The 23,935-nt window shown below is 38.4% G+C and overlaps 6 protein-coding genes across 8 annotated transcripts in view; 1 reads left to right on the forward strand and 5 right to left on the reverse strand.

Annotated features, from left to right (window-relative positions):
- Nucleotides 1–1,128: 1,128 nt before the first annotated feature.
- On the forward strand, nucleotides 1,129–3,906 carry LOC111466425. The gene is made up of 2 exons (XM_023111072.1): nucleotides 1,129–1,695; nucleotides 2,363–3,906. Exons 1-2 carry the CDS (start codon nucleotides 1,615–1,617, stop codon nucleotides 3,458–3,460), a joined length of 1,179 nt encoding a protein of 392 aa, XP_022966840.1. The 5' UTR covers nucleotides 1,129–1,614; the 3' UTR covers nucleotides 3,461–3,906.
- Nucleotides 3,907–5,864: 1,958 nt separating this feature from the next.
- LOC111466430 (probable E3 ubiquitin-protein ligase XERICO) lies at nucleotides 5,865–14,896 on the reverse strand. The gene is made up of 4 exons (XM_023111077.1): nucleotides 14,886–14,896; nucleotides 10,068–10,078; nucleotides 9,146–9,151; nucleotides 5,865–6,421 (listed from the first exon to the last, which is right to left on the reverse strand). Exon 4 carries the CDS (start codon nucleotides 6,312–6,314, stop codon nucleotides 5,898–5,900), a length of 417 nt encoding a protein of 138 aa, XP_022966845.1. The 5' UTR covers nucleotides 6,315–6,421; nucleotides 9,146–9,151; nucleotides 10,068–10,078; nucleotides 14,886–14,896; the 3' UTR covers nucleotides 5,865–5,897.
- On the reverse strand, nucleotides 7,292–12,956 carry LOC111466424. 2 transcript variants are annotated; one of them, XM_023111071.1, is made up of 14 exons: nucleotides 12,567–12,956; nucleotides 12,319–12,430; nucleotides 12,096–12,236; nucleotides 11,152–11,256; nucleotides 10,973–11,056; nucleotides 10,068–10,183; nucleotides 9,887–9,988; nucleotides 9,700–9,813; nucleotides 9,565–9,621; nucleotides 8,322–8,388; nucleotides 8,186–8,239; nucleotides 7,795–7,869; nucleotides 7,676–7,711; nucleotides 7,292–7,607 (listed from the first exon to the last, which is right to left on the reverse strand). In XM_023111071.1, the coding sequence occupies exons 2-14, from the start codon at nucleotides 12,400–12,402 to the stop codon at nucleotides 7,491–7,493; spliced, it is 1,152 nt and encodes a 383-aa protein (XP_022966839.1). In that variant the 5' UTR covers nucleotides 12,403–12,430; nucleotides 12,567–12,956; the 3' UTR covers nucleotides 7,292–7,490. The 2 variants fall into 2 exon arrangements, with proteins under 2 accessions (XP_022966839.1, XP_022966838.1); XM_023111070.1 differs by having other exon boundaries at nucleotides 12,505–12,956.
- Nucleotides 14,897–14,947: 51 nt separating the features above from the next.
- On the reverse strand, nucleotides 14,948–16,772 carry LOC111466427 (GDSL esterase/lipase At3g26430). Its single transcript, XM_023111074.1, has 5 exons — nucleotides 16,466–16,772; nucleotides 16,175–16,384; nucleotides 15,912–16,084; nucleotides 15,393–15,663; nucleotides 14,948–15,329 (listed from the first exon to the last, which is right to left on the reverse strand). Exons 1-5 carry the CDS (start codon nucleotides 16,695–16,697, stop codon nucleotides 15,070–15,072), a joined length of 1,146 nt encoding a protein of 381 aa, XP_022966842.1. The 5' UTR covers nucleotides 16,698–16,772; the 3' UTR covers nucleotides 14,948–15,069.
- Nucleotides 16,773–18,285: 1,513 nt separating this feature from the next.
- Nucleotides 18,286–23,935, reverse strand: part of LOC111466426 (GDSL esterase/lipase At3g26430-like) — an 18,789-nt gene continuing 13,139 nt past the window's right edge. The window contains exons 2-6 of the mRNA XM_023111073.1: nucleotides 20,023–20,270; nucleotides 19,730–19,942; nucleotides 19,467–19,639; nucleotides 18,934–19,204; nucleotides 18,286–18,851 (exon numbers count right to left, since the gene is read on the reverse strand). Of these exons, the coding sequence (XP_022966841.1) occupies nucleotides 18,592–18,851; nucleotides 18,934–19,204; nucleotides 19,467–19,639; nucleotides 19,730–19,942; nucleotides 20,023–20,254 (1,149 nt within the window). The 5' untranslated portion in view covers nucleotides 20,255–20,270 and the 3' untranslated portion in view covers nucleotides 18,286–18,591. The remainder of the gene's footprint in view (nucleotides 18,852–18,933; nucleotides 19,205–19,466; nucleotides 19,640–19,729; nucleotides 19,943–20,022; nucleotides 20,271–23,935) is intronic.
- Nucleotides 22,186–23,399, reverse strand: LOC111466428 (sufE-like protein 2, chloroplastic). 2 transcript variants are annotated; one of them, XM_023111076.1, is made up of 2 exons: nucleotides 23,242–23,399; nucleotides 22,186–22,916 (listed from the first exon to the last, which is right to left on the reverse strand). In XM_023111076.1, exon 2 carries the CDS (start codon nucleotides 22,910–22,912, stop codon nucleotides 22,463–22,465), a length of 450 nt encoding a protein of 149 aa, XP_022966844.1. In that variant the 5' UTR covers nucleotides 22,913–22,916; nucleotides 23,242–23,399; the 3' UTR covers nucleotides 22,186–22,462. The 2 variants fall into 2 exon arrangements, with proteins under 2 accessions (XP_022966844.1, XP_022966843.1); XM_023111075.1 differs by having other exon boundaries at nucleotides 22,186–23,399.

A 23,935-nucleotide genomic window follows, 5' to 3' on the forward strand; every position in this document is an offset into this window, starting at 1 on the left:
TTATTTCACCTCATTATTTAACTTATTTTTCCTACAAACTTATCATTATATTTACAAATATATCATTACTTAATTAATTGACTTTCAATAATAAATTTTCTAATTAAAAGCCAAAAATTGTTCCATTTTGACCTATATTTTCTAATTAAAAGTTCAACAATTACCAGAAAAAACCAAACATCAAATCTTAATCAAGATTTAATTTTGAATTTTTACAAACTGCTCAATTCAAATATTAATTACGAGGATAAAAAAAGAAAAAACTTTAATTTTTAATAAAAAAATTTGGACAAAAATGTCGTATATTTACTCGAAACTATTTTTAACTCATTTTTAATAAATACTCCCAAATTTTCTTGAATGTTTTTGTGTGAGAGCCCACAATCCGACTTTGATTAGTTGACACGTTTTAAAAACTTTGAGGAAAAGTCCAAAAGGAAAATCTAAAGAGGACAATATCTGTTAGCGTGTGCTTGGGCCATTACAAATGATATAAGAGGTAAATATCAGACAATGTGCCAACGAGAAGGTTAGTTTCTGAAAGGGGTGGATTTGATGGGTCCCTCAAAGTTTAAATTGGTATAATTTTGAAACCCTTTTGAAAATTTACTCTGACCCTTTAAATATATTTTTGAATTTTTTTAAAAGATTAAACTTTTAAAAATATTATTTAAAATGATATGGAAAGTAATTTTATTAATTATATTTTATACTCAAAAGTCCTTAATTTTATGCGTGGAATTCTAATTTTCTAAAAGTAGGTGGACTAATTGCTAGAAAATAATTAATTTTTAGAAAAAAAAAAAAAGAAGAGAAATTGGGCCTACATGGGCCAGAGATAAGGCCCAAAAGAAGCCCATAAAACGGAAGCGAGTAAAGACAATAAAGAAGGAAACAAAATAAGAGAGAGGCCGGAGGGAAGAATTAATCAAAACCACCATAATATATATATTATTAAAAAATAAATAAAATTCAAAATTAGATGAACAAATTAAGAACCGAAAAAAAGCAGGACACGGTCCACGACTCGGTTGGATTTGGGTCGGCTTGAGCGAGTCAAACCAAAAAATGGAGCGCGTGGCCCCCACTTCCAAACATTCAGTATTTATACCCACGTTATGGAGCAGAATTTACAGAGAAGAACAGATACTTGAAAAAAGAAACACAGAGAATCGCCATAAACATTTCGTTTCAGAAACGACGACGACGGAGGCGGCGACGACGACAAAGAGAAACGGCTCTCTTGGTCTTCTCGTCTTTTGATTCTCTGGTTTTCTTTTTCTTATTTGATTCATCTCCATTGTTGTGATAGCTTCGGCACCAATCATTGTCGAAGACAGATAGATAGCCAGCCCATACATCCTTTGCTTCTCCGCCTTCGATTTTTGGCCGATTCTTTCAATCTCTCCCTCTTAATTTCGTTGATTCTTACGGATCTCTTTATGCAATCTGTATATTTAGAGGGATAGAGACGGAGATTGAAGCGCAGTTCCGACTGAATCTACTCATTTTCTTGTTTAACTGAACCGCCGCCGCCGGTTGCTCATTTGTGGTTATATCTACTCTCTGTTTCTTCAACCGGCATTTTGCAGGGGATACTCAAACTTTCTAGAGATGTCTTGGATGATGGGCGAAGGTGGAGACCATTACTGCTCCAAAAAATCTGATGATATCTGTGGCGAAATTTGTGATCAGGTACTTACTAATTTTGCACTTTCATTCTGTTTTCTTCGTTCATGGATTTTCTTTTATGATTTGTGTTCTAGTTTGTTATTTCTGATCATGTATGAATCTAGCCTTTTAAGAAATCGTTTTTTAGGACTGTTTGGGCGCTTGATTGACTTCTTTGATATTAGGGCTTTGTTCTTCGTTTATTTGATGGTTTTTGGGGAAATTGTCATTATCAAATGCGAGGCCGATAGGTCTGGCAATTTTTGCTGGTGTTATTTAGTCTGGAACTCTTATTGGCGGAATTTCGAATGCCTCATCTAACTGCGCATTCCTTCGACGTATTTAACAGAGATTTCTGGAGAGTAAAATCTGTTCTAGCGGAAGTGAATTTGATAATATAATTTTTAAAAATTTCTCGCCCTTAGAAGAGTTTTTCACCATTTGGGATTGTTTTTCAACTTCAAACCTTGCGAACTTCTGGTTTTCAGAAATTTTTTCTTACTGCATAGAGATTGCGACAAAATTTTGCATGCACTTTGAGAATCTATGAGTAGTTTATATGTATCAAAATCATAATATTCATTTTTGGTTTAGTTGCTTGGTTTCTGAAAGGAGTGGAGATTTTGAGGTTGTCCTGTTCATAATTCAAGTTTTGTTTAAGATGTTGACCAGGCTTCTTTTCTGTATGCAGGAATCCACTCGCGTATTGGGCATGTCTAGACTTCGCTGCATTTTTCGTGGATGGGATGTAAAAACCTTCTTTATTCTTTTTGCGCTGGTGCCGGCGTGCATCTTGATCATCTACCTGCATGGACAGAAGATCTCATACTTCCTCCGGCCACTATGGGAATCTCCACCAAAAGAATTCAATATGATTACTCACTACCATGATGAAAATGTAACAATGGAGAAACTCTGCAATCTTCATGGTTGGAAAGTCCGTGAATTCCCACGACGTGTTTACGATGCTGTGTTGTTCAGTAACGAGATCGAGATGCTCACCTTGCGATGGAAAGAACTCTACCCCTACATTACACAGTTTGTTCTTCTTGAGGCAAATTCAACATTTACTGGGAAGCCAAAGCCATTATACTTTGCTCGCAATAGAGATCAGTTCAAATTTGTCGAGCCAAGGTTGACTTATGGTACTGTCGGAGGGAGATTTAAGAAAGGCGAAAATCCTTTCGTCGAGGAGGCATTTCAACGAGTAGCACTCGATCAGCTTCTCAAAATTGCTGGAATCTCTGATGATGATTTGTTGATAATGTCTGATGTTGATGAAATTCCAAGCAGGCACACCATTAATCTCTTAAGATGGTGTGATGACATACCCGATGTTCTTCATCTACAGCTTAGAAACTATCTGTACTCTTTCGAGTTCCATGTTGATGACAATAGCTGGAGGGCTTCAGTTCATAGATACAAACCTGGGAAGACAAGGTATGTTCATTATCGCCAATCGGACGACCTGTTGGCAGATTCAGGATGGCACTGCAGCTTCTGCTTTCGTCGTATCAGCGACTTCGTCTTTAAGATGAAAGCATACAGCCATAACGACAGAGTTAGATTCTCGAGTTATCTGAATCCCCAACGAATTCAGAAGATTATATGCGAGGGTGCTGATCTATTCGACATGCTTCCTGAGGAATACACTTTCAAGGAAATTATAGGAAAAATGGGACCGGTTCCTCATTCCTACTCAGCAGTTCATTTGCCATCCTATCTTCTTGAAAGTTCAGAAAATTACAAATTCCTTTTGCCTGGGAATTGCGTACGAAAGAGTGGCTAATCTTTCTCCAACTTCGATATCTACCTGTGAAGGTTACTTTTACTTTAGCTTATCTGACACCTCGTGGACCCTCCATCCTGGCAGCCATTGACCGATACGTGGCGATGTTGATGACGATTGCCTCCAGATAAGCTAATGTTGATTCTCTTGGAGGTTGCAAATGGTTGGAAAGTCGAACTAATTCCATGGTGGAAAGTATGTGTAGATATCTATTTTCTTTGAGTTGGTTTGATTCATGGAGTTTGATATTCGTTGGGTGGTTGAAGTTGCTGCCACAGGAGCAGCAAATTAGATAACCCCGGCGCATTGGCATTGTATTTGAGGCTGTTGGCTTGGTTCCCATTACTGGGAAGTTTTGTATACACGACCATTACTTGCATCATGTATTCATATCTATAATTGACCTGATTTCTTAGTCTCATTCTGATCATTACTCGTTGTTGTGACTTGTTCTTTGGTTTCCCCATCTTTTAGGTTGAGGAGTGCTGACATAGTATTCCTTAATAAGGAGTCTATATGTAAACATTCCTATAACCCTATTGATTGTAATTTATTAGGTAGACTCGTGAGTAGGTTGTTGTTTGTCACCATCGCCCTTTTCTTGACAGCTGATTTGATGATTTGATGATTGTGTGACATCCACTCTCAGCACCGAGTGAGTCAAGCCAACTTAGTGTCGCGTCGCCTATGGTCGGGCACATATGCTCAAACCTTTAGCCCCGATTTGAGAAGAATGTTTTAGAAAACAGGGTCAGATAGATTTTGAACACAAGGTTGAGAGAGATTGAAAACAATGTTATATAGCATAGGCTTAAATAGCATATAGCTTTAATGCAATGATTTAAATAGCATTAACTTTCTATGCAAGGAAAATTTGACAACTAGTTGCATTTCTCTATAGTATATTTGAGGCGATTTAGGTCTAGTAGGCCTAGACGTATTTTCGCCGAACGGTCATACAAAATTCATGTCTAACAAGTGTAGATATGATTATGTTGAAACATCATACACTTAAAAAAGCAAGAAGGAAATCATACCCCTATCGTATATTCTGAGGCATTTCATGTTATATACATCATTGGAAGCATTAAAGGAAAACGATAAAGGAATACAAGGTAAAGGTTTCGACATGTAACGGGAATGCAACCATAGACAACATGTCTTGAACAAGCATGTCTGTAACACTGCCCATCAAAACTGTCTTCTTCTTCAAGTTACTTTTCCCATTAAAAAACGCGTTTTTAAAGTGATATCTCTTTCGTATTCCACCTAAAATCAAAATCCTCGGGAGAAGGTATTGGATTCGAATCTCACCGTAAGGAATACAATTGTTCTATATATGCACTTGACACATTTCAATCACCGCAAGGATGTGAAAATCTCTTCCTAACGTTCTAGAAATTTTAGGGAAAGCCCGAAAGGGAAAATCCAAAGGGCTAGCGGTGGACTTGGACGGTTAGAAATGATATCAGAGCCAGACATCGGGCAATGTGACAACGAGAAGGCTGAACCTCGAAGGGGATGGACACGAGGTGAGCTTGGGAGGGAAAACCCAAAGAAAATATTTGCTAGTGGTGGGTTTGAACTGTTCCAAATGGTATCAGAGCCAAACGTTGGGCGATGTGACAACGAGGAGGTTGAACCCTGAAGGGGGTGGACACGAGACGATGTGTCAGCAAGGACGTTGGTACCCGAAGAGAGGTGGATTGGAGGCTCTCACATTGATTGGAGAAGGGAACAAGTGTCAATGAGGTCGCTCGGCCTCGAAGGGGGTGGATTGTGAGATCCCACATCGGTTGAAGAGGACGAATTATTCTTTATAAGGGTGTGAAAACCTCTCTCCCACCAAACACAAAACATTCTTTATAAGAATGTAAAAATCTCTCCCAACTGCTCCAAGCTAGAGACTACGTCTCTCGATAATCCTCAACAATCCTCCCCTCGAACAATCTCCCTTTAATCGAGGCTCGACTCCTTTAAGCCCCTGAACAAAATACACTATTTATTCGACACTTGAGTCACCTTTGACTACACCTTCAAATCTCACAACTTCTTTGTTCGACTTAGGATTCTATTGACCAAGCTAAGTTAAGCGGACAACTCTGATACTATGTTAGACATCACAACTCTCCAACCATGGTATGATATTGTCCACTCTAACCACAAACTCGCATAACTTTGATTTTGGTTTTCCAAAAGATCTCATACGAATACGGATGGAGATAGTACTCCTTTACTTACCCATGATCTTCCTCTTAATTAGCCAATACCGGACTACTTCTCTCAATAATTCTAATTCGGTTCCGGGTGTTTTCAGTTTAGCCAAAAGCTCAATAAAACAGTGAATCATTCATACCCTTCAGCTCAAACAGCAAGAAACAGAAAAGAACACAAAAAGCTAAAATGAACACAAAAATTTCCTTAAAAAAGTTGCGTTCTATTGAATGGAGCGACAGAGAGGGCAAGTAACATGCTGATTATCAAACCATTTAGAAAGACAAGATTTATGAAAAAAATGCTTACAAGACAACTCACTAACTTCCTCATCAGCTTCAAATCCACAAAGACAAACAGAGCACTCTGCCACAGCACACCTCGAAACAGAGCAATTTTCAGTCTCTGTTCCGCCATTGAAGCTTTGGCGTAAGGATTTGAAATGGGTAATTGAGATTCTTCTTCCTTTTCCACTCTCCTGTTCATATTCATCCGCAGAACTCGAGGGGTTGGCGCTCATCATTTGTAGCACAGATCTCACCAAGTTCTTCAAGAAAGCCATCGACATGACAGTGTTCATCACTAGAACTGGTAACAGCAACACTCCTTCAGCTGAAGGGGGGAAATTTGAGAGACCCATCTTCAAAAATCCTCAAAAATCCGCAAAAATGAAGTCTAATCTGTTCAGGGTTTGGTTTTGAGTCGCGGAAGAGGCGAAAACGGAGAGAAATGAAGAATAGGTTTGGGCTCAATCCAAATGGTTGGGCTAGAGAAGAATTGTACCAATTGTATATTAACTGAGGTTATCTTAACCACCAATCTTTAACCATGGTTCATTACATAACCATTTCATTTTTTAAAAAAATTAAAAATATAAAATTATTAATAATTTGCTTTAAAAATTATCTTTCTAACTTTAAATTCTTTTTATTAATAATTTTTTAAACTTTTTTTTTTAATAAAAAGATTAAAAAAATACTCTTAAATATTTAAAAGTTTGATTGAAATACATAATTTTTTTTTAAAATAATAATAATAACTACTAATTAGATTAAAAAAAACTTTTTTTTTTAACAATTTCTCAAACAAAAAAAACATGTTTCAAAATAAAAGTTGCAATATTTATTTAAAATTTAAATAAAAAAAGTAATAATTATAGTAAGATACAATGAAAAATTGTATTGGGAAGATCTTTAAACTTATCAATTTTAGGGTAAAAGTTATTTTTTTTCAATTAAAAAAAAGGAATAAACACGAGTTCATCTTTCATCATATGAAAAATTGATGATATGGGTTTTGTCACTCCACTAGCTATTGTATAAACGAGCGTTAGAGGAAGGTTTCTTTCTCGTGGTGGCTTCCCATGATCGGAATATCTTGTGCCAAATTTCCAAACTACTCGATACCCTTTTCAATGGGGTCTAAGAAGGAGGACCGTGCCCCACAAATCCTAGAAGTTAGAAGCATGTCACATGTTATCGTAACAATCTCGAGACTATTTATTTATATATTTTTCTAAAAAAAAAGAATTTTATCTTTATTCTATATAATATTGTCCCCTGAATAGTGAGTCATCCCGGGCATAGAAAAAAAAAGAAACAGTTGTGAGAGACTTGCAGAATACTGATGAATATGAGATTACAGGCAACCTCGGAATGGATGTTCTTGAGTGGCAACCGCCTTTATAGTTCAATTCAGGGTTACCCGATATAACTATTAGTTTTTAACTACAGATATAGCTTTGATATGTATAAAGAATAAACTATAAATTCAGCATACCGGATTGAATAAGCTATAAATAAGCACGTTGCACGTTCTAGAGCGGAACACTAATATTTGAATGATGATTCTCCAATGACTTGAAATAAGCTTTCTCAGCATTTGCTAGCCGACTCAGAAACATTGTCCATTCCTTCTTGCATCGTTCTCTTACCTGATAATCAATACAAAGCTCACATCATTTTGGAGCTATGAAAGAAGGAAGAGATAAAGAAAGAGTACCCCTTGCCATGGCGCTTTCCCAACTTCAGTTTCTCCCTGCAGCCAAAGATATGATCAACACATGACTTGGGTTGGTGTTTGAACTGTTGTAGGAAAGGAACACAATGATTCAAGTTTACCTGGCTCCCGAGCGACGGAAGGCCTTGATGAACTATCCATTGAGCGTCTACTACTCCGATCTTCTCGTGTGCGGGCTGGTTTACACAGTTTTGTGTTAGAAAAAGTGTATGGATGTAACAGCCCAAGCCCACTACTAGTAGATATTGTTCGTTTCGGCTCCTTACGTATCACCGTCAGCCTCACAGTTTTAAAACTATTAGGGGAGACGTTTTCACACCCGGAAACGACACATTCCTTATAAGGGTGTGGATACTTTTCCCAGACGTGTTTTAAAATTGTGAGGCTGACGATGATACGTAATGGGTCAAAATGGATAATGCCTGTTAGCGGTGGGCTTGGACTGTTACAGTAGATATATTAGTAGCATCTAAGGGAAACGGTAAGTGAGACCTCGACACACTTTCGCACAGCAAAATCAAGGCCCCAACCATGGATTAAATCGTTCTGCAAATCAATGTAACAAGAATTAGAACGAACTTATGCAATGATGAAGCTAGAATTCAACAAGAATACAGTCAATTCTTACTTGAATCATATACCAGACGCAACGCCAAGCAGTTCGTGAGAATACCGGAGCCATGATCTCAACAAAACTGTACAAGGAAACATAATGTTAGATCCCACATCGGTTGGAGAGGGGAACAAAGCATTCTTTATAAAAATGTGGAAACCTCTCACTAGTAGACACGTTTTAACAACCTTGAAGGGAAGCCCGAAAGGGAAAAACCTAAAGAGGACAATATTTGCTAGAGGTGCGCTTGGGCTGTTACAAATAGTAAATGAAACATTTTTATAAGGTGTGGAAACATCTCCCTAGCACGCATTTTAAAAACACGAGGGGAAACTCGAAAGAGAAAGCTCAAGAGGACAATATTTGTTACGGGTGAGCTTAAGCCCTTCTTTATAAGGGTGTGGAAACCTCTCTCTAGCAGACGCGTTTTAAAAACCACGAGGAGAAGCCTGAAAGTAAAACATTCTTATAAGGGCATGAAAAAGTCCAAAGAGAATAATATCTACTAGCATTGGGACTTGGGCTGTTACAAATAGTAAATGAAACATTCTTTATAAGGGTATGAAAACCTCTCCCTAGCAGACGTTTAAAAACCATGAGTGGAAGCTCAAAATGAAAATCTTAAAGAAGACAATATCTGCTAGCAGTGAATTTGAGCGGTTACAAATGGTAAACAAAACATTTTTTATAAGGGTGTGGAAATCTCACCCTGGCAGACGCGTTTAAAAACTATGAGGGGAAACCCAAAAGGAACAGCACAAAGAGGACAATATCTGCTAGCGTTGGGATTGGATTGTTACAAATAGTAAACGAAACATTTTTTATAAGGGTGTGGAAACCTCTCCCTAATAGACGCATTTTAAAACCATAAGGGGAATCCCACGAGAGAAAGTCCAAAGAAGACAATATCTGCTAACGTGAGTTTGAGCTGTTACAAATGGTAAACGAAACATTCTTTATAAGAGTGCGGAAACTTCACCCTAGCAGACGCGTTTAAAAACCACCAGAAAAAACCCGAAAGGAAAAATCCAAAGAGGACAATATCTCCTAGCGGTGAGCTTGAACTGTTACAAATGACAAACGAAACATTCTTTGCAAGGGTGTGGAAACTTCACTCTAGTAGAGGCATTTTAAAACCATGAGGGGAATCCCATAAGGGGAAGCCCAAAGAGGACAATATCTGCTAGCGGTGGGTTTGAGCTGTTACATTAAAACTCTATCACCAGAACAAAAACAACTTTTTTTCGAGTAATCTTACGCAGCACAGGGAGGCATGTTCGGCCCGGTGCACCATCCTGCCTTTTCCACCGTATGTCTGCAGGGAATTTGCCGAAACATATGATAAATAACACAGATTTTAAGGAACAGAACATAGTTATTCCAGAAGTTTTACTTATGAACTTCAAGACCATCCTGTTTCTTTGTCATTTGCCATGCTAACCCTTTGACAGGCTCCAAACCAGGCTGTGATATCTCCAATCCATGCTTCCTCACCAACTTTATATATCTGCATTGAAAGAGTATTGTAAACATTCAAATGAAACCAATATATCATTTAAGCTAATCTCTAAATAACTCACTCTTCTGCATCAAAATTCTCAACTCCCAGATCTTCATCCCACACAAAGATGTAGTCGTAAGGCGCCACGATGTCCGGGTGCAAAAACCGCTTAGCATACCACCTTCAAAGGAAGTTCATAGGTTTTCATTTATAATATGCAACAAATCTTCTCTACAAGTCTATAACAGAACAAGATTTACCATTTACTTTGCTTTCGAGCACTCACGTGGATTGCTCGTTTCGACCATTCAAAGTCGTCCCATTCGGTTGTTCGACCATCGTAATGAAACAGAAGAATTGTGAAGTTCTCTGAAAACTGTGAGGAATTACATTCAATCTGGTAAGAGCATTGTAACGGCCCAGACCCACCGCTAGTAGATATTGTCTTCTTTGGACTTTTCCTTACGGGCTTCCTTTCAAGGCTTTAGAATGCGTCTGCTAGGGAAAGGTTTCCACAACCTTATAAAGGGTGTTTTATTCTCCTCCCCAACCAATGTGGTATTGTGTCCCTAACTAATGTGGGATTCTCACAATCCACCCCTCTTCGGGGCCCAGCGTCCTCGTTGGCACTCGTTCCTTTCTCCAATCGATGTGGGACCCCACCAAATCTACCCCCCTTCGGAGCCCAACGTCCTTACTATAAAGGGTGTTTCGTTCTCCTCCTCAACCAACGTGGGATTGTGTCCCCAACCAATGTGGGATTCTCACAATCCACCCCCTTTCGGGGCCCAGCGTTCTCGCTGGCACTCGTTCCTTTCTCCAATCAATGTGGAACCTCACCAAATCTACCCCTTCGGGGCCCAGTGTTCTTACTGTCACACTACCTCGTGTCTACCCCTTTGGGGAACAGTCTCTTCGTTGGCACATAGTCTGGTGGCTGGCTTTGATACCATCGGTAACGGCCCAGGCTCACTACTAGCAGATATTGTTCTCTTTGAGCTTTCTCTTACGAGCTTCCCCTCAAGGCTTTAAAACACGTCTACTCGGGAAAGATTTTTACAACCTTATAAATGGTGTTTCGTTCTCCTCTCCAACCAACGTGGGATTCTCACACGCATGAAAAGAAGGGTGATAGTAAATATAGTGTTAGAGGAAGAAAAGGGACCTTTTTTACTGCTTTATCAATGTTGTCTCTCTGGTTATAACCAACGGTGAAAGTTACAAGGTAATTTGGTTTCCTAGGTAAGTCCTGCAAGAATTTAGCTGATTGAGTACAACCTTAAATACTGATATTTAAGGATGTCCTATAATGTCGTGTTTCTAAAAGACATTCTCAAAACACACCTCGTTGGGGTCTCCCCATAATCTGTGTAGATAGAAGTCGGAATCGGCCGCAACGATCCCTGGGGCTAGTCGTTCTGCTCCTCTAGGATTTGATGGAACCCAAATCTGCATCATATCATACCAGTTTTTCAAGTTATAGAAGATCTAATACAAGCAATAGGCATGTAGTAATGCAAAAAACAAAACATCAGTACGTTCGCTATATTGGTACATGAGTCTAAGATGGTTGATTGCTGTTGTCGGGCTATCTATGCTTGCTTCCTTCTTGATTCATGTATGAGAATTAGTATTATTATGCCTATATAAAAATTTGTCTAGCATTGTTATGTGAGATACCCCGTCGGTTGGAGGAAGGAACAAAGTATTTCTTATAAGAGAGTGGAAACCTCTCCTTAGTAGACGCATTTTAAAATTGTGTGGCTGCATTTATAACAACTTAATCCCACCGTTAGTAGATATTGTTTGCTTTGACCCGTTACGTATCGCTGTCAGCTTCACGGTTTTAAAACACGTTTATTAGGGAGAGATTTCCACACCCATATAAGGAATGTTTCATCCCCCTCTCCAACCAATGTGGGATCTCACAATCCACCCCCTTGGGAGCTGGCGTCCTTGCTGGCACACCGCCCAATATCTGACTCTAATACCATTTGTAACTGCTCATGCTCACAGCTAGCAAATATTGTCCACTTTAGCCCATTACATATCGCCGTCAGCCTCACGGTTTTAAAACGTATCTATTAGGGAGAGGTTTCCACATTCTTATAAGAAATGTATAGTCCCCTCTCCAACCGACGTGGGATCTCACAAATCAAACCAATAATAAGCCTACTTTTCAAGACATTTATGGGTCTAACCCCAAACATATAATTAAGAAACCATAATATTTAGAACGCCATCAATAGCTAAAAACTAGTGATTCATCAAAACTTGCAAGTACATACCTCTGAGGAACCATTCAACTCTCCACTACCACTCCTCCTATCAAATGCAACATTTTCAGGTGTTTGTGAAGATCCACCTGATTTCATGTCAGTATTATACATTTGATCAACCTTTAGGACAAGGCCAGGGGGCACACCAAGCTGCCAATATCATAAAAACAAACCAATGTAAATGAACACTAAGAATCTAATATGAACACTAAGAACATTCATCAATATCAACCTTTGTTAATGATAGCAATGGGAAAGATATTCCTATCAAGAACCCCAAAAACACTCCCACAAACGTTGTCAAAATCACCCTCATGCTGTCAATTGGCCTCTTAATCACAGAACTGCAACAAAAGAAATGCATATTTACAGCACACAAAGGATTAAAAACTCGTTTTTCCCATTTGAAATACTCAACCTGCGATGAAGAATTCCCATGATTTCTACGAACAAGTCTGCATAGATCAAGAACTCGCCTACCAAAAGCTGAAGCTGCTATGTCAATCAGTTTGGCTTACAAAATTTCATAAGTACTCAATCAAACGAAGCCCTTTTCCTCCATTTGACGATTCCATGGGGTCCCTTTGAGTAAAGCAAGCAACCCATTAATTGACGAACAGAAAAAGGATATGGCGGCACATTTCTCAATCAATTTGAGAAAAGAAGAACTAAGAAGACAGCGAAATAAGGAAAGAAATTGACATTGCGTTCTATAAAAGATACCCATTTCATTTTTTTGTCTTAAAATGGGAGCAAAAGGACAACCAAATTCAGAAGGCGTTTCTTTGAATGTGATACTCATCTGTTCTTAGGTAAGCCCCCGAGCTATTCCACGAACGAAGTCGGGGATGCGCACAATGAGGCTGATTCGTCGTGGTGGGAAAGTGCCTATGATTCATTAATATGAGAGAAGGAAGGAACCCCAAGTGGTCAATCATTCAGAAGGGGTCAAAGGGTCGCATTCATTGCACCAAAACAGGACACCCCTAACTTGAATATTACACCAAATGAACATCTCAATCTCAGTTTTTAATACCAGACATAGAGGCGTAGACTAAGTCGGAGCAAATCACCAGAAGAACTACTTAGGGATGCTTTACAAGTGATAGAATAAGGGACATTTTGTAGAACTGTGTAGAGGAAAGAAAGTCGGCTAATCCGTGACAATCCCACAGCAAAGGGTGAAACGTTAAGCCTTTTTCGAGGACATTTTGTCCATGACCACACGCCTTAACCCAAACCCATCTTGTCTGTACACTGTGTTATGGTTATGCTTGTCCAAGGTGTATTGTCTACAACCGCATGTTGAATACTCCGATCATGCTTGTTGAAGACATGTTGGCTATGACTCATGCTCGTTCCAAACCCCTTTTACATGCTTTTGTCTTAGATAGACTTTTACTATTTTATGTTGTGTCAATATAGGGGTGTATGACCAGTCACCAAAATGGAATTAGAGCCAGACACCGAATAGGCAGTGTGCCAACAAGGACATTGAACCTCGAAGGAAGTAGACACTAGGCAGTGTGCCAACAAGGACACTAGGCCCTGAAAGAAAGTGGATTGTGAGATCCCACATTGATTAAAGAGAGGAATGAATGCAAGCAAGGACGCCAGATCCCGAAGAAGGTCGATTGTGAGATGGGCTGTTACATATAAGTTTCAAGTATCTCACATGCGATGGGTAAGCACAACTACAAAGTTCCATATCAGTTCTCGAGCTCGTACACAATCATCTAGCCTTCATATGAAAAGATTAAAATAGCATGATAGGTAATGTGTTTGTACATTACCATTAGTTTGTTCATTTGTTCCATGTCTTATTCGTACTTAGAAATCTTGTTCGTAAGTAGGTGTTCCTAGGCTATCTCCTAGGTAAATTTTATTCCACCTAAGCTCGACTTAATGATGTAAAAGTCATTAGGTTCTCCTCTCTTAACTCTATTTGGGCCGTCAATTTTCAGGGTTTGGCTATTTTGAGCTCACTTTCCCATAAGTTCATTCCCGGAGTTCTAGGACATCTTGATTAACTATCTATTGGTCCCTTTTATCATCATCAACTTATACATCATAGACACTCGTCATCGTATTATGAGTGAGGGTATTATGTATAATGAGTTTGTATCAGACTTGACCATGAAATGTTTTATCTCTCTTTATAAATTCGATAATTGAGAATATTTATATTTTAGACTATGACCTTAGTGATGCTTGCATTGAGTATAATAATAAATACTCGTGATGTGTCCCTCTTAACTAACATACGTCTTTCTGTTTCTGTTTTGTTTAGTGTCATTTTCTTGTTTGCTCTCTCACGTTAATATTTCATCAATAAGAAAAGAAAGATCGACCCATGTACCCAACCTAGTTTTGGGGCTCAAGTTGAGTCTCTTTAGATCTCACATCAGAAAAATCTCTATCAACGTCCGTGAAGTAACTCGATGTTGAATTGAGTATCTAACATTCTCGAACTTAGGCCTCAAATCCATCAAAAACTTAGAGAGCCCCTTTAGACTGTATACTCTATCAGGCTTTTCTATGTTAGATGAAATTCTTCCCGACAAGAGCCTTTAGAATTCAAACGATCGGTGCCCCTGTCTTTGGAAGGAGCTAAAGAGCCTACCAATGAAGTGTTAAAAGAGATAGATGACTATTTGAGGGGAGACATGGTGGTATTTTGTTCGAGGATATAATTGTTTGTGTGACCAAAGTTTCACGTTGGCTAATTAAGAGAAAAATTAAAGATACATGAGTAAAAAACATTGTTTTCATTAGATTTATGAAAATTTTTGTTCAGACCGTTCATACCATTAAATCATCGAGACATAAAATCAAATTGAAGATTAACTTAAACTAAACTCTGAAATGCAAGGGTAAACTCGGACTTAGATAAGATAAGATGGTTCGTGTCGAGCCCTTCAAATGGGATCATGGATTGCAGAAAGCAACAACTAGAGTATGATAGTAACGGGATAGGATTAAATTAGGCTCTATGGCAAGCCATCTCCAAAGGGATGGGTGGATCTGAATAAGCACCCGTTTTAATATGATTGAAGATCCATTTGTTAGCAGCCTGAGTATAATGAACGCCATCCCAATTCACATACACTTCTGGCTTTTCGCAAGCTTTTCCAATCAAGACATCTTTCCCATTCATCCGTTTCTTTCCCGCACATCCAAGCTTCACATTGAAATTGTACTTTCCACCATGCCCACAACACGTTCTCAATGGAAACTCAAAACCTACATTTCAGTTTAAACTCGTAAAAGTCGTGCTAAGCCTAAAAATTCAAATGAATGAATTACCATATTTTTTATGTTGGCTAACGAGGTCGTATTTGAGGGAGTAGATATCAACGTAAGTGAGGGCGGCATCAGGCAAGGCGGCGCGAAGCTCAACCACAGCGTCCTTGAGACCGCGGTTGAAAGTTTGAGCCAAGTCATTGAAAGGAATGGCACATCCATATTGGTCGTAGTCGGAGGGTGAAACGGGCATTCGGTCCAATACATATGGAAGGCACCCCACCGGGCCTGTGTTATGGATCCAGAAGAACCTTCCCCCTTGACTGTGCACCCACTACGTTACAGTAAAATTGTTTACAAAAATACATCTAATGAGTATATAGGGTGGAAGTACTAACTACGGTCTACAATTTGACAACTATTACCAATTCTACCGTATTAATCTATTAAGTCTACTAATAATGTCAACTACTACCAATTCTCCGATAGTTGCTACGTATGTTAGTAACTTATTCTATTAAATCTACTAACAATTCTACTCAACTTATTTATTCTAATTGATCAAGTTTATTAACGACTAACCTTGACAATAGTGGAGAACTGGTCGAGCACTTGAGGGATGTAATCTCGAACTTGTTCGACAGTCATATTGGCGAAGTAACCACTTGTCAAGTCGTTCTGACCAATATCAAACGTGTATAGCGCTTGACCGAAGCTCGTTTCCTTCGGCAATAATGGCTTAAAAAAACCACCCACTGACAAGGAAGTTCAAACATAAAATATGGTCATTGATATCAAAATTTGCCCAAATTTTGGGAGATCCATTTGGAGAAACACGAACTCACATCGATTACGAACGGTCTGAGATCTACGACGAAAGTCATAGAATTCATTGTACTGAACATCGAGAGAAATGGGGCTAAATCCACTCTGCTGAAGAGTCCTGTTCTGTGGCCTAACAGTTGAGCCAGCGGTCGCAAAATTGGCTCCATGACTGAAATTGGCTCCCAATGCATTGAGATAAGCGCTAAGATAAGGCAATCCAAGGCTTTGGGCTAGAATCAAATGAACCAGAAAAACCCATTAAAGTTGAAGAAATTTCAAGGCGAGATCTCAGAGAACTTTTAAATAAATACCTATGAAATCAATGACGAGGCGGCCGTCGCAGTAGCGGCCGGCGGGACCATGGAAATAGGACATGCCATTGGGCGGCGGGGCCTGTCCGAAGACGGCGGAGAGGCCGCCGGTGTCAGAGTTGGAGTCGCCGAAGTTGAAAACGGCCGGGAAATTGCAGGGCTTCCGGGCTAGGACAGAGTGTGGAACCAGTAGAAGTGCGAAGACAGCAATCATTAAGGAATGGCACTCCATGAGAGAGAAAAAGAGAGAGAGAGAGAGAGAGAGAGAGAGAGTTCACAATGTGAGTGAACGATGGTGCGCATATGCAGACAAGGGAGTCGGTGAAGTGGGTCTCTTTAGATTTAGGATTGAAGAAGATAAGATCTATGGGTCGGTCCAACTCATCGCTAATAGATACTATCTGTCTCGGTCTATATCGTTGTCAGTCTCATGAGTATCCTCTCCAACTAAAGTGGGATCTTTCAATCCACTATCTACTCAAAGCCTAGCATTCTCACTGACATGGTGTTCAGTATCTGACTCTAATATCATTTGTAATAACCTAAGTCTACTGTCAGCAGACATTGTCTATTTCGGCTCTACATATTGCGGTCAACCTCACACATTTAAAACGTATCTGCTAAGGAGGGTTTTCACACCGCTATAAAAAAATGATTTGTTCTTTTTTCCAGTTAATATGGATCTAACAATCCATCCTCTTCAGGGCCGAGCGTCATAGCTGACACTAGTTTTCCTCTACAACTGATGTGGAATCTCACAATGGGCTTTCGTGGGTAACTTTCTTTCGATAAAATTGAATTGGGTCCTCGAGTTCTTTTTTAAATTTATAAAACTCAAATATCAAACATTTACAAGTTACAAGATCACTCGCGTGGGTTATAAACTCAAAATTATTCCCAATCTTTGTAATAATATTACAAGTATGATAGAGTTGGATTAGATTGTAACCTTATTTTCAAGTTACTCGAGTTGACTCAACCAAAAGAATGTCAACCCACAAACCGATCTGAATTTTTCGGTTTTCAAGAATTCAACTCAATCCAACCTGAAGAAAATCTATGGTTTGGATTGGTTAGTCTAGATTAGCCGAGTTTTCGAGTCATGAACGTCCCTTCTAAATCAATCATAAATATCAATAAAATAAGGTTATTCAAATGGCCCATAACTCAACCAACTTGATCGATGACATATAACATAGCTAGAGAGTGTTGAAAATATAGAAGACATTTGCTTGCCTATCTCAATTCAGTTTACACGTTCTCGATGATCCATTGTAGTACTTCGAATTCCCCTTTTACTTGTTCTTGAGTCAGATATTAGACCATCAGCTTCGTGTAGATATCCATATCGATTTCAATTTTTAGGATGCCACCAAGTCTCTTAACATTTTATTCTCTCTTTCTTCGGGTAGAATTTCAAGATGAGGCACAAACGTTTGGAAAAATCTCAAAAATTCAAGAAAAATATAAAAATAAATAGTTAAAAATTTGGAAAATCGATCAAAGTCAACCCCGAAGGGTAAATTGGTCACTTTTGTTTGAACTTATATTGACTTAAACTGGTGTATAACTAGTGTATGCATGTTTTAACTATTTTAAATTACCGCGTATCTTCAAAATGTATTGTCAGTTAGTGGCCGTTTGAGGTTCAAATCTCTCGAGTAGTGGGTCGTTAAAGATTCGTATCCAAGCACTACATCGATAGATTTTATACACTTCTTTTAGATAGAAAGTCGTACAGTTCTCTGTAGCCCAACTCAAATTATGGTTCATCTCAGCCGAATAATGAGTTTAGTGTGAGTAGCTAGGTTTGTATGGTATAATGAACCTGTTGATCTAGTTTATATCTCATGTCGGCATAAAAGGCCAAAAAGATAGAGAGAGAAAAGGGTGATAGAACACTTAAAAAGCAGATGCTGAGAAAAAGAGACTGATATATTGCATTGCGCAAAGAGATCGAAGACACAGATTTTCTAACGCTATGTGGGCATTAGATGGAAAAGATAGAGAAGAGAATAGCCCACCGGAAGGGCATACCTTAGGAACACCTTCGACAAACATCGAGATGCACGAAGCCGATCTATATCTCGAAAGCAAAGCATTACAATAATCGGACTAGATTTAGATTAGTCTCTGTGACAAGCCATCTCCAAAGGAATTGGTGGATCAGAATAAGCACCGGTTTTGATCTTATTGAAGATCCATTTGTTAGCTGCCTCCGTATAATGTATACCATCCCAATTCACATACACTTCTGGCTTCTTGCAAGCCTTTCCAATCAAAACATCCTTCCCATTGACCCGTTTCGTTCCTCCACATCCAAGCTTCACGTTGAAGTTATACTTTCCACCATGCCCACAACACGTTCTCAATGGAAACTCGAACCCTAGATTTCAATTTCATCTCAGTTTAAACTCATAAAGTTTCCGAATGAATATGGTAAATTTAATAATATCTCCTCGAAATACCATGTTTTTTATGTTGGCTAACGAGGGTGTATTTGAGAGAGTAAACATCGACGTATGTGAGTGTGGCATCGGGTAAAGCTGCGCGAAGCTCAGCCACAACTTTCTTCAGGCCGCAGTTGAAAGTTTGAGCCAAGTCATTGAAAGGAATGGCACATCCATATCGGTCGTAGTCGGAGGGTGAAACAGGCATTCGACTCAATACATATGGAAGGCACCCCACCGGGCCTGTGTTATGGATCCAGAAGAACCTTCCTCCTTGACTGTGTACCCACTGCATTACATTAAAATTGTTTATAAAAATTGTCCGGTCATGTCCGTAGAAAGCATGTCAAAAATAGGTATAAAAAAAGGTGTAAAAGTTGGATTTAATCCAAGATCGAAATATGTCTAAACAAGTAAAGAAGTAAACGAAAAACTTAAGAGCTGTAGTTGCAAGTCAGTAACTTATTCTATTAAATCTACTAACAATTCTATCAAACTTATTCGGGTATTGTATTCTACTAAATCAAGTTTATTCTATAAATGACACTAACCTTGACAATAGTGGAGAACTGATGGAGCACTTGAGGGATGTAATCTCGAACTTGTTCGACAGTCATATTCGAGAAGTAACCACTCGTCAAATCATTCTGACCAATATCAAACGTGTACAAAGCCCGACCGAAGCTCGTTTCCTTCGGCAATAAGGACTTAAAAAAACCACCCACTGACAAGGAAGTTCAAACATAAAACATGGTCATCGATATCAAAATTTGCCAAAATTTTGACAGACCCATTTGGAGAAACAAGAACTCACATCGATTACGAACGGTCTGGGATCTACGACGAAAGTCATAGAATTCATTGTATTGAACATCAAGAGAAATGGGGCTAACACCACCCGGCTGCATAAGAGTTATGGTTTGTGGCCTAATGCTTGAGGCAGCAGTGGCGAAATTGGCTCCGTGGCTGAAATTGGCTCCCAATGCATTGAGATAAGCACTAAGATAAGGCAATCCAAAGCTTTTGGCTAAATGAAATGAACCAGAAAACCCCATTAAAATTGAAGAAATTTCATGATTAGATCTCAGAGAACTTGAAAAGTAATACCCATGAAATCAACGATGAGGCGGCCGTCGCAGTATCGGCCGGCGGGGGCGTGGAAATAGGACATGCCATTGGGTGGAGGGGCCTGCCATAAGAGGGCGGAGAGGCCGCCGGTGTCGGAATTGGAGTCGCCGAAATTGAAAATGGCCGGGAAATTGCAGGGCTTTCGGGCCAGGACAGAGCATGGAGTGAGTGACAGTACCAAGACAGCAAACATTAAGGAATGGGAGTCCATGGCAGAGAGACAGAGTTGGTTGATGTTCTGTTTTTATTTAGGAACAGAAGCAGATAAGATCTTGTTGTGGGATTCTTTTAAGCTTCAATGGGTAATTTTGTTTGGAGAAATTTAATTATTTGAAGTATTGAATTTGGTTTTACCATTTCTATATTAAATTCATTCATTTGTGTTTGATTTGGAAGGAAGTTCTTGTCATGATCATGATGTGGACTTATGTTGGCATTGATATCTGTGTCGAGCATGTTACATTTGGTCCCTCCGAGGTCACATCAAATTCACGACTACACAAAATTTCAATTTTAAATAATTCAAACTTGAATCTTGAATGAAAAAATCTTAGCTTTTAGTTTGAATACAAATTTTTAAATTTTGTTTTCTCTCCAAGATGCATATGTTTTAAGGGTTTTGGTACATCGACCAAGCTGAGGACAAACTTCCTCGACATTGTTGCCTTCTTTAATAATTTTGTTAGTAGGGTGGTTCGTCTTGAAAATATTTCGATGAAGCAGTCGATAATAGTTGGCTAGTCCAGGAAAGATTACACCTTGGTCACCGAGGTGGGGACTCGCCCTTCTTTGATGAGCTTGATTTTATCACCATCTTTCGTGACATGTCCCAAGAAGTTGATGCACTTTTGACCGAAAAAGCCCATTTGGTTTATTCGGTTCTTGATCCTCGAACCCATTAGTTTGTTCATAGAGTCTGTTCATAGAGTCTTGAACCTTTTTGTTTATATAGTTTTGTTCTCTCCAAAGGTTGCAATCCTTCGACAAAGCAAAACACTTGTCCTTCTCAAACATATCTCTAATATCTAGTATCAAGATCGAGAACGTCTTAACATAGTCCTTGATATCTTTGTTGTGTTTCAATTCGCGTAGTGTTCACCTCGTTATAAATTCTACATTCTCAGGGAAGAACTGAGTCCTCAACTCCTTCTTAAGGTCTTCCTATGTATTTATGGTACATTACCCATTTTGCATGTCAGTCACCTTCGAACGTCACCATTTGCATCATATATGAGATGCATTGTGGCTAGGGTAACTTTGAGCTCTTTCGAATAGGTCCTCATGACTTTGAAGTATTGCTTGACGTTAAAGATGAAATTTCGAGCTTCTTCGTATCCCTATTTCCTTTAAAGACCTTGAATTCCAAGATTTTCAGTTTGTTGATCCTGGGCTAACTTAAGATTTGATTTTCTATGACCTACATGGTCAAGTTTACTCAAGTGTTTATTTCGATCATCTTTGTCGTAATGACATTTATTTTTGCCTTGAAATCTTCAGTAAACTCGTTAAAAAGCTTTAACATGGTTTTTTTTTATCTAGCTCTCCGATATGTTCTTCCATGTGTGCGATAGAACTCTCAGTGCTACATCTGTGTTCTAAGCTACTTGGTCGTGTTGCTCTTTTTTTAGGGATTCAACCTTAAATGTTAGTTTTTTGATTGACAACTCATCGAAACGGGTGCTCATAGCTCTAATTCCACCGAATTTTTAATTTATTTAATTCTACGACTCGTTCTTCCAGGAAACGAACTATGTCGGGGACTTCTTTAAGGAACAACATTTCACATTCAATCTTCGTGAGTCGCTCAACTTGCGATTTAGCCGACTATTTTGTTGCCGACATCGTTTCGGTCTTTAATGCGACTATGACCTAACGAATTCTAATATGGCAGTTTTTTCAGGGCTGGAGCTTGAACATGAGCTAAAGCGATGACAATAAGTAAAAAGGTTTCGATATGATATAGGCATGCTGGCTACAAGCAACACACTTTGAACAAACACCACACCGAAGTGCATGATTTTATTATTTTGCAGACCACATTTCTTTTCTTAAACAATTTTTATCATTATTGTCACGTAAAGCTATTAACCTTTCCAAAATTTGACCACACAAGCATATGTCTAAATTTTATAAACACCCTTTATAATTTACTTACATCAATTTCTAAATCATATTATAACCAAGAAAAGGAGCTTAATTTGAAGCACAATTATGTAGTATACTCCAATCTCCAAACAAATGTGTCAACGATAGGTTTTGAGAGATTAAAACTATGCATCAAAGACGAACACAATTTGAATCTACTTTCAAGGTTTTCAGAAGTTTCTAAATTTCAAACTCCATTTATTCATCCAACATTTACTTGCTTGTCTATACCAAAATCTTCGCCATTAATGGCAATGGGAAGGAACAAGAACTCCTAAGGCGATTCTCCATTTTTCTCTGAAACTAAATCACTGGTTCTTTGTTGCATACTAATCAACACATTTTGCCAAGTATTTACTCTGGATTGCGCCTTGATCGGAGACCCCAAATTCAGGGCCGCCAAATCCTCAATCTTCACTGCCAAAACCTCCGTAGCCTCCGCCCCGTTCATCATCCATATCAAGCAAGAACAGAATCCTTTTGTAATTTCAGAATCACTGTCCGCTTTGAATCTCATCCTTCCATTATCGTCCATTTTCACTTCCAACCATACCTCAACCGTACATCCTGCGACTCTGTTTCCAGAAACCAGAGCCGATTTATCCATTGGAGCCAGAAACGTAGCGTAATGCAAAAGCCTCTTCACTCGATCAATCGGCTTTTCAAGAGCCTCGAATTCGCTCACAAGCCGTTCAAGTTTATCAGCGACGAGTTCAGGTATCATTGCGCTAGGTTTTTGAGATCGCATTATCATCGAGGAGCTTGAATCAGAATCAGAATCAGAATCACAATATCGAATGCATTTCAGAGATTTGAACCGAAAGTATTTCACATTCCTAATCACGAGTTTCGATTGATACTCAATGCTTGAACGATTATAGCGTTTCGATGATTTCGTGAAGCAGTTATAGTATGGAGAAGCATTTCCAAAGGATGTGATCAAACTCATGGTTGTTAGGTTACAGAGAAAAGAGGAAAAACGAAACTACAATCCTGAAACAGAAACCAGCACAGAAAAATTTCCAAGAGGAAGAAGAAGAAAGATTCCGTTACCAGAAAGAATCGATAGAACGAGCTGTCGATTAGAGATGGTCAATCTACAGCCATCTCTGCGTTTACGCGGGTTATGAGGATCGATATGATATTGGTTGGCGCCATGGGAGATGGAGGAAGAAGAAAACAGTGGGCATTTGGGAACTTGGATGGATTTTTTTGTTGGAGAAACGAATTACTGGTTACCTCCACCGGTTAAATTAATAAAAATATTTCTAAATTTTATATTTTGTTTAATTTTTTTAAAAAAAATTAAATAAGAAAATTACTCTCATTAATACCCTTTTAATTTAAAAAAAAATGTTAGTATTATATTTTTAAAATAATTATAAAATTTTAAAGCAATATAAGATTTTATATGTGTATCTCTATTTTTTAACAATTTTGTTTGTATAATAACAGAAAAAAAAAATTAAAAGTTTAAATGTATTTTTGAAGTTTTTAAAAAATAATTAAAAAGCTCAAAGGTATTTTTTGATATTTTTTAAATAACTGTAAAAATATTTTTGAATTTTTAAAATATTATTGACACAAAAATTAAGAGTATTTTTTAGATAAAATTTAGAGGTTTCTTTGTCTTTTTTTTTTTTAATTAAATTATAAATTTAGTGAATAGCAAATTAAAAAAATATTATAAACTAATTTTTTTAATTTAGTTATTTTATAAAAAAAAAAAAAAAAAAAAAAACCCCCC

Source organism: Cucurbita maxima, unplaced genomic scaffold (assembly GCF_002738345.1).
Source record: "Cucurbita maxima cultivar Rimu unplaced genomic scaffold, Cmax_1.0 Cma_Scf00031, whole genome shotgun sequence".
NCBI classification, from domain to species: domain Eukaryota; kingdom Viridiplantae; phylum Streptophyta; class Magnoliopsida; order Cucurbitales; family Cucurbitaceae; genus Cucurbita; species Cucurbita maxima.